This window comes from Grampus griseus (genome assembly GCF_964374135.1).
Source record: "Grampus griseus genome assembly, chromosome: 10".
Classification (NCBI taxonomy): Eukaryota; Metazoa; Chordata; class Mammalia; order Artiodactyla; family Delphinidae; genus Grampus; species Grampus griseus.
The window spans coordinates 21,518,910-21,528,713 of record NC_139004.1 but is presented as its reverse complement, the minus strand read 5'-3'; the positions used below and the strand labels follow the sequence as shown (position 1 = coordinate 21,528,713).

The window sequence follows — 9,804 nt, the reverse complement described above, 5'->3', positions numbered from 1 at the left end:
CAATATTTTAGTATTTGGCTGTAGAAATCTCTTATTACATTCATAGCCTGATTTCTTTTTGATATTACTTTTTCTAAATCCAGACCCCCAAATTTTGAATAATGAAGCCATTAAGGTATTATCTATTTATATCTAAGTTATTTTTGTAGTTGTGACCACTAGACCACAGGTAAGGTTTGTTCTCTCATTTATATTTGTAATGAAGCATATACAGTTGTGAGAATTATTCTCTATATATTGTGCAATATTTGAAAAAAGAGGGCAAATCAAAAGAGGAAACTATACATCCCTAAGTTAACCAGATAAAATGCTATTGATATAAATGTTTAACGGTTATACTTTTTAAGTTGGGTAGACCATAATTATATGCATATAAAAGACACAAGAAACTGCCAACAGATTTTGTTCCTAGGTATAAATACCTTCTCATTTGGTGACAATAATAGCAAATACTTTATGACATATATCAAAGGGCACTCGGAGGTATGTCAGTGTCCTCACTATTCATAATACATATCTAAATCGGGGATTCTATCCTACTCCATACTGATAACGTTGATTAATATAATACATTGACCAGACGTTTTCTCTTTTATCATCAACAGATAGTTGCTGGTTTTCCATACAGTTATCTCTAAAGGCCCCTGCTACAAAACAGATCTGAAATTGAGTTTTCCAGAAGAAACATCAAAAGAACTTTAATAAATAACTGTACCTGATACTGTCAGGCTCTACCACAGGTCTGATCTAAGATTTTGCAAGCCATATTAGAAGCAGGCTGCTTAACCCAAGATCAACAAAGCAATGATTAATCACTTTTCTTTTTTTTTTGGCCACGTGGCATGAGGGAATTTTAGTTCCCCCACCAGGGATCGAACCTGTGTCTCCTTCAGTGGAAGTGCGGAGCCCTAACCACTGGACCGCCAGGGAATTCCCAAGAATTAATCACTTTGGACTGAATGAACTGATTTGATTGTGGCTAAAGGTCCTTTACTAAAACCTTTTTATACTTTCAGTTGCTATATTTTTCAAACTGACTCCTCAAATTTTAGAAAAATATTCCATTAAAAGAACTTTTGATAAACAGTAATACTTAACAATGACTTTTGAAAATATAAAATATAGATTGATTGGCCCTGTCTACAAAACAATACAGAAGAGTGATTGGATTTTATACAGAATCCTTTTTCATAGGAATGTGGTTATTAATATAGGCTTAGAACTAACCACTCCTCTTAAACAAGTAAGCCTTCATCCCTTTTTCACAACTATGTCATATTAGTAAAAAACAGACCAAGTTAAACAAAAGATAAAAATTTAAATACTCTATTATAAAATACCTATCTAAAGGTCTGAGCATACTTAATCAAATTCTTGGCTTCCTAAATATTATGAAATATGTATTTCTTATACTATTTGCAGAGATTTAATTCTGCTACAGAGAAACAAAGTGATGGATGAAACTCATAAGATGTATTAAGTACTGTATAGATAAGTAGTTAGAAAGTAGAGCACATGTGTGTTAAGTATAAGGAGAAAGGACCAGGAGATCTGCACGATCCTTGAGGCACTAGTTATACCTGATACACCTGGACACTAAATATGCCTGGGATACATGAGGCACAAAATATTCCTGATACACTAAATATATTTGGGATATGGGTTATCCATTCTGGCCCCCAAGCGTCCTTTGCCCAAGATAACACAAATAAAACCCATGGCTATTTGGCAGGCAAATTGGTGAGCAAGCAACAGATGTGGTCAGGGGTAATAATCTCTCTTTGATAGGTACTGGCCAGGGTCTATCTGTGGACCTTCTTGCCCAAACCTGGACTCTGGGCTTCATAACCAAACCATCAGTAAGGAAGTTTGATGCAGCAGAAAGATATCTGAACATTGTGTAACCCATGATTCAGCTACTGTGGCCCATCTCCTTGAAACCTTATTTTAAGTCTTAACTTACCTCAATCTTTCCCCTTGTCTCAGGTTATGTGTTTAAATTAATTTAAAAAATCATGCATCCCCGACATTTTGATTTAATTTGAGTCTTTTTATGCCATGGGAGACCTTGCCTGGTAGTGTGTTTGGAGGCTACCAGGGCATCAAGGTACCTTCCCACAGGACAGTGGGGAGTCAGATGTGGAAGTAGGAAAAATATTAAGGAAACTGAAGCCAGTAACCTAGGGGAGAGAAGACGGTCCTCAAGCCAGGGTGGTAGCATAGTGGTACAGAGAATTGATGTTTCCATATATATTTTGAAGGCAAAATCAAGAGAATTTCTAGAAGAATTGAATGGACAAGAATGAAGTAATTATCAACTAAATGGGGGAGTGTTTTAATGAAAGATTGGGAGGGGGGAATACTAAGGATTCTATTTTGGACATGTTAACTTTAAGATGTCAAACATCCACGTGAAGAAAAAATATAGGGAACCGTGGGGAATTCTCTGGCTGTCCAGTTGTTCAGACTCGGTGCTTTCACTGCTGAGGCGTGGGTTCAATCCCTAGTGGGGGAACTAAGGTACTGCAATCCACTCGCCCCCAACCTCCACGCAAAAAAAAAAAAAAAAAAAGAAAAGAAAAGAAAAGAAAAAGAGAAAGAAATTGGGTGTATGTCTGTCTGGAGTTTAGGAGAGAAGCCTGGGTTGGCAATATAAAATTGGAGGTCATTAATGTACAGATGGCATTGAAAGTCTGAACTTGGTGAGATCTTCAAGCGAGTACAGAAAAAGAAGTAGTAAAAACTTAGCCCTGTATCCCCCAACATTAAGGGTCTGGGGAGAAGAGATGAGCTAACAATAGATACAGAGCCTCTGGTAAGAGAGAACCAAGTGAAGAAAGTATATCAAAGAGAAATTGTAGGGTCAATTATGTCAGTGTTTCCAATAGGTCAAAAAAAAATGAAGACTAATAATTGGTCATTGGATGTAGAAAAATGATTGTATATTAGTTTATTTTCTGTCTTTCCCTAGTAAAAAGAGACTTTGTTTTCCTTGCTGTATCACTAGTGCCAAGTACAATGCCTGAAGCACAGCAGTCATTCAGTAATATTAATGAATAAATGAATTAATGAACTAACATTCCTGATGCTATCGACTGAGAGCTTTCCTGTATACTCACTAGGTTAGAGTCCTGAACAAGCAATGAAACTGTGTTAAGTAATACATGCTGATTCTCAGGGTATTTAGTCACGATACTTTTTTCTATTTGTTAAGGTTTTAGTGTAGACTATGTTGTGTTTTTTGTTTTTTGTTTTGTCTGCATTGGGTCTTTGTTGCTGCGCGTGGGGTTTCTTCAGTTGTGGCAAGCAGGGGAGCGGGGGCTACTCTCTGTTGCAGTAAGTGGGCCTCCCATTGCGGCACCTCCTGTTGTGGAGTATGGGTTCCAGGAGCATGGGCCTCAGTAGTTGCAGCATGCGGGTTCAGTAGTTGCAGCACGTGGGCCCTAGAGCGTGTGGGCTTCAGTAGTTGTGGTGCACAGGCTCAGCGGTTGTGGCTCTCGGGCTCCAGAGTGCAGGGTCAGCAGCTGTGGCACACGGGCTTAGCCGCTCTGCAGTATGTGGGATCCTCCCTGGCCAGGGATGGAACGCATGTCCGCTGCATTGGCAGGCAGATCACCAACTACTGCGCCACCAGGGAACTCCTACGGTTTCTTTTTTAAGGGTAATTTCCCCAGTACAGCTGGAAAGGAAAGCCAAGAAGTTGTCCTTGGTTTCTGATGTCTCGATTCTATAACCACTGAACCTAGCAGATGTTTATAGCAAGAACTTTTTATGCAACAAACTTTAATCCATTAACCACAGATAAAATAAACCCATGAATTTTGAACTAAATCCTCTCTTGGGAGAAAGGTAAGGACTTGAACTCCTGGACAGGCCCTCTCATTGCAAGAAAGAATGATTGATCCTTTGTCCATTAATTTGGGTCTGAGCTTTGGGTCTGAGAGTTCCACAGCCTTTGAGAGCATTCTCTTAAAGTTGAAATTGATGAAAAGATGGTATTAAAACACCGAGATTTCCCCTTAGATTTGAAAAGGCCTGTGGGACCAGTAGAAGTGGGAAGTGCTAATGAGTTGTATTTGAGGTGACCCAATCCTACAGATTCTGATTAACTGGTCTAGGGAAAGACCAGTTATTATTTAAACAAACAACTTTTTCATAGTAATTCTTATGTGCCTTCACATGAGAGACAGATCTTTTGTCCACATGATGTCTGGGTTTCTCTTTGGAAGTTAAATTCTATGGCTATTCAGAAAAAATGAGATGAGGTTGATAGAAAGTGAGAAAGAGAAAGACAAAAATCACAGCAAACCTACCCAGTTATGCTGTGACCGTCCTCAGAAGGCTAAGGAAGGCTCCTCCTGCCTTTTATTTACCACCCAGAATGTGAGTACAAACGAACAGGTGTGACACTTAGGAATAATCAAGATAATATCTCCAAGTGCAAAAACTGGTTCAAAAAACATATTGACTTTAGGGTATTTCCCATGGCCCCATAACAGACTAGAGAATCTCAGCTGGAATGTGGTTGTGATGCAATTAGGGATGAGGCATAGATGAGTAATAACGGCTACACTTTGCACTTACTATTTATCAGGCACTGGTACTTAAGCACTTTTCATTTATCAACTCATGAATCCTCAAAACAATCCTTTGAGCGAGGTATCAATATCATTATCACACAGTTGTATAAATGGAGAAACTAAGGCCCAGAAAAGATGTGTAACTTAACCCGTTCTCACCACAAGAGAATGGTGGTATAGGTTTAATCCCAAGCCATCTGCTTCTAATGATTATGCTTAAACGTTTCACCATCTTGCATTCCTTTGGTAGTGAAGTCACAAAACAGGACATTTACATCTCCTAAAATATTTATTTTTATCTTTTACATCCTAAACAGAGAGATTATTTTTTATGTCCAAAATATATGTGGGTCTGCTTAGCGGTGCCAAGTCGGACGATTTTTCACAAGTAGAAAACAAGTACATTTTTCATTAACATGCTTACATTAATGACAAAAAATTAAGAAAAATATTCTAAAGAAAACATATGTCCTCTCCATACGTGGACCAGGAATTTTGTACTTTTGCTTTATCTGAATCCATTACTATAACTGTCCCTCCCCAGTTCTTGTCACCAGTGACATTCACTTCACCAAATACATAAATTAAGACTTAATGAGCGCTAATTATGAGCCTCGCCTTTTAAAATCAACCAAAAAACCCTTTACTCACTTGACTCTATGAATGGACTAATTTAAGTTTAAAATGTTCTCCCTATCCTTTGTGGTAAATAAGTGATCCAGACCAGTAATAGGCTACTGACTATCCCTCCAGGGACATAGAACATGCCTGCGAGCTTGATTTGACAAGATAGTTATTACCTTTAGAGAGGCAGAGATGTCACTAACTAATCTTAAAGACGAATTCTTTTTCTATAAAACTTTCCCACTTTGGGATCTGAATACACTTTTTCCAAGTAACACTGCCAGACTCCAGATTGTGTGTGACTTCTTGCCAGTGGTACAGTGTATTAACTGATACAAAGTTACCCCACTTTTAATAGGTGGTTCAACTATAAGTTACTTTGTAAAAGAAAAAGTTACATAGTAGCGAACGTAGGCATCTGCAAGGACTTTCCCCACTAACTCCTTTAGCAAATTACACAACTAAAGATTCCATACCAACTCAGCGTGGATATATCCTTAGGTAAAGAATTGACTGGACAGCGATCCTAACGACCCCTGCTGTACCTAGGCGGGATTGGGAACACACGCGTCCCAGAATGAGCACAAAATTTCGCAAGCTAAAGTACAATAATTAAATACTCTTTTTAACATCTGCAAGCAATGAAAAAATTAGAGAATCACAGCTCCTTACAAGCGAAAAGTAGGAAGCCCTGAAAAGGGCCTTTTGTTAACAGAACAGACACAAAACTGAACACTCTAGCCGCCAAAGCCGTAAAGGGTGCGTCCCTGGCGCTTGAGCGCGTAGACCACGTCCATGGCGGTGACGGTCTTGCGCTTGGCGTGCTCAGTGTAAGTGACAGCGTCCCGAATCACGTTCTCCAGGAACACCTTCAGCACCCCGCGAGTCTCCTCGTAGATGAGGCCAGAGATGCGCTTGACGCCACCACGCCTAGCCAAACGCCGAATAGCGGGCTTAGTGATGCCCTGAATATTATCGCGCAGCACCTTGCGGTGGCGCTTGGCACCCCCCTTTCCGAGACCCTTCCCGCCCTTCCCACGACCCGACATAACGAACACTTACTGAAGCTCAACTAAACCTTTGCTTCCACGGATGGCGGATGCAAGCTTTTATACGTCCGGTAGCGGACCGAACTGAGAACCTGAAGGCGGGAAGTCCCTCCCTAAGCGGGGGAGGGGAATTTGACCAAAAAAAAAAAAAAAAAGAAAAAGAGGCCTTCTCTGTTCCTTTGTACTGTTTCACGCTGTGGTAACTTATTTTGTTACCATGTTTTAAGGCTTTAACAATTGCTTTTGAATGCGCACGCAAAACATTAGTGTTGTGGAAAAGGGCAAAACTCGTTATCTCACCACACAGAGATCACTGCTGGTAGCTAATTTGGTATTTTGTTGAATAGATAAAAGCACATATTCTTTCAAAGAAAATGTATGCAATGCTGCATATGCCCTTTTAAAACCTCTTTACACTGGTGTATTTAACTCAATTTCCCTTGAGTTTTTAATAACAAGTTATTAATGTCTGCTTATTATTCCTTCCCATTAATTCTCCATAGCACAGTTTTAAACAATTCCCTAGCAATTCCTTAATCAGCCAGATTTTTAAAATAATTATTTTCTCCACCAATGAAATGCCTTTAACATCATACTTGGAGCTATTACTAAAATTCTATTCTGTTCTATATACTATGGTTTCCCAAATCTATTTGTTACATTCAGAATTAATTTGGGGATAGATGATTTTTTTTTGGTCTGGTTGATCAAGTGGTCAGCAAGCAAGATTTATGGATTTATTTGCCAGTGATAAAGTACCCTTTTTAATTTCTGTAATGTACTGGGGACACTAGTTCTTCCTATTGTGTTTCCATTAAAATGTTTTAAACATTGTAACTTGTTTCAAGAAAAAAAGAAAACGCCTTTGGGTTTTTCAGAGGCACCAGGCTTTCCTACCAACATAGGAAAGGTATAATTTCAAAGAGAACTGAAGAGGTGAAGGAAAAAATTTTAAATTTCCAAACTTTTCTCTTACAAGAGAAAGGACTCAGGTTTATATTTCAAACTGCTCTTGTTTACTCCATGACTAAAAGCCATCTAATCCCTTTAGCAATGCTTATCATTTTACAGTTACGTATGGGAGGTGGTGGAGCAAGGTGGGGTACATTGAAAGGAGAGGGAACTAGGTGAGAAACTAGAAAATGAAACAATCTACATTATGCTGTCTCGTAACTCTTAAGTCATCAAGTCCTGTCAGCACTCGATCTTAAAATTACCCCAGCTTCCAACTATTAAGGTTGAGATTTTAATAATGCATAAGGTTGTGGGCCCGTTGCAGCTTAGGGAGGAAGCACTCAGACACAGTGGCTGCGAATTCGGCCTCCTTGTCAACTAATACCTTCGACTTCTGAATCCTCCAGGAGTAAGTAATTCCTTACTTCAATTTCATAGGCAGTAAGTAGCTAAGTAGCTTATTGGATAGGACCCAGAAACTAGGTAGCTTATCGGGATAGGATCCAGAAAACCTAGGATAGGATAAAGAAAACCCCAGGAGTATTGCGATGCTCTGGCTACTTGCAGTGCAATGAGTTATCTTCAAATACTTCTGCAAACTGAAGGATACATGCATTATTAGTTCTTCACTAAGTACACGAAATCTACTTATAATAGTGAAAGGTAACTGTAACGAACATGCAAAAATGCATGAGAATCAAGGCTCCCCAAAAAACGTACAAACTTTTAATCTAAAGCTATACTTACACATTCAAGAAAACATGAAACATTTCAAAACAGACCTAACAACGGACAAGCTCTTTTTCGGAAAGTGTAGGTGGCTCTGAAAAGAGCCATTGGGTGTGAGAAAGTCTGATCAATCGCTCTGCAATCAGTGACTCACTTGGAGCTGGTGTACTTGGTGACAGCCTTGGTGCCCTCAGACACGGCGTGCTTGGCCAGCTCGCCGGGCAGCAGCAGGCGCACGGCCGTCTGGATCTCCCTGGAGGTGATGGTCGAGCGCTTGTTGTAATGCGCCAAGCGCGACGCCTCGCCCGCGATGCGCTCGAAAATGTCGTTAACGAACGAATTCATGATGCCCATGGCTTTAGACGAGATACCGGTGTCCGGGTGGACCTGCTTCAGCACCTTGTAGACGTACACCGAGTAACTTTCCTTGCGGCTGCGCTTGCGCTTCTTACCATCTTTTTTCTGGGCCTTGGTCACCGCCTTCTTGGAACCCTTACTTCGGGGCAGGAGTGGACTTGGCAAACTCAGGCATGGCGAAAAACTGCGATACAAGGGATAAACGAAGATCAGGACACCAACAGGTACCTCTTTAACAACAAGGCTTTATGCAAATGAGGTGCAGTAAAGGTTTCTAGTGATTGGTGATTCTTCTCCAGTGAAGTCATAGCTCAGTTTTGCCCAATCAAGGTAAGCATTCTGCATAGTCGCGTTTCCATTGGTCTAAGTGAAAGTAAAATGTTAGCCAATCGTATAGCTTCCTTTTCGCGCCCAGCAGGGGCTATAAAAGGTGCGCTTTAAAGCTTTTGCGTCAGTTATCTTTGGAAGCGTCGGTTGGTGTCGAGTTATGTCTGGGCGAGGCAAACAAGGCGGCAAGGCTCGTGCCAAGGCTAAGACCCGGTCTTCGCGGGCTGGGCTTCAGTTCCCCGTGGGCCGAGTGCACCGTCTGCTCCGCAAAGGCAATTACGCTGAGCGGGTCGGGGCTGGCGCTCCGGTGTACTTGGCGGCGGTGCTGGAGTACCTGACGGCCGAGATCCTGGAGCTGGCGGGTAACGCGGCCCGCGACAACAAGAAGACGCGTATCATCCCGCGTCACCTACAGCTGGCTATCCGCAACGACGAGGAGCTTAACAAGCTGTTGGGTAAAGTCACTATCGCTCAGGGCGGCGTCCTGCCCAACATCCAGGCCGTGCTGCTGCCCAAGAAGACCGAGAGCCACCACAAGGCCAAGTAGGGATCAAGTTTGGAAGCAACAAAAGGCTCTTTTCAGAGCCACTTCTATCATCATAAAAAAGGTGACACGACTTGGTACATTTTTAATTTGTTCTGTGAAGTACAGTACTGATACTCTCTAATTAGGCTTCAGTCCTAGGATATCCTCATCTTTCCTGTTCATATTTCACAGTTGTTATTTAGAAGTCAACAAAATTGACATTTGTGTTAGACTAATTTCAAAGTCACTGAAGCTACAAGGTTATTGGCTCATATCTATCTAGGTCCACATGTGGGAGTTAGGCAAGTGGCATAAGTGAGTTTTTATGAAGCCAAAGTATCTGTTGGAGGGGCCCTGAGGTGGTTTTTTTGTGAATGATACACAAACTCATTTGGGGTGTCAGATAGTAAATCCTGCATCTTAAAATTTGCTTTTAGAGAGTTGTTTTAAAACACGATACGCAGTCGTTACTTAGGCTTATTTTCAACAAATATCACACGCTTGGATACCAGGCATTAAGGATACAATGTTAACGAGACGCCGCCGGTCCTAAAGAAAGTCTAATGGGGAGAAACAAAAGTAAATAAAGAACAATTTAGCAAGATAAGTAAGCTCAGAATATAAGGGGAGCATAGAGGAATAAGATCTGTGAGAGGTA

General features: G+C 40.9%; 2 protein-coding genes and 1 pseudogene across 3 annotated transcripts; 1 reads left to right on the top strand and 2 right to left on the bottom strand.

Annotated features, from left to right (window-relative positions):
* Nucleotides 1–5,941: 5,941 nt before the first annotated feature.
* On the bottom strand, nt 5,942–6,317 carry H4C11 (H4 clustered histone 11; the record flags this gene model as incomplete). The annotated part of the gene is made up of 1 exon (XM_082663949.1): nt 5,942–6,317. The coding sequence occupies exon 1, from the start codon at nt 6,251–6,253 to the stop codon at nt 5,942–5,944; it is 312 nt and encodes a 103-aa protein (XP_082520075.1). The 5' UTR covers nt 6,254–6,317.
* Nucleotides 6,318–8,086: 1,769 nt separating this feature from the next.
* Nucleotides 8,087–8,468, bottom strand: LOC309828483 (histone H2B type 1-L-like; annotated as a pseudogene). The gene has a single exon. The product of its transcript is annotated as a histone H2B type 1-L-like (transcript).
* Nucleotides 8,469–8,780: 312 nt separating this feature from the next.
* LOC309828431 (histone H2A type 1-H) lies at nt 8,781–9,167 on the top strand (the record flags this gene model as incomplete). The annotated part of the gene is made up of 1 exon (XM_082663745.1): nt 8,781–9,167. One exon carries the CDS (start codon nt 8,781–8,783, stop codon nt 9,165–9,167), a length of 387 nt encoding a protein of 128 aa, XP_082519871.1.
* Between the last annotated feature and the right edge of the window lie 637 nt (nt 9,168–9,804).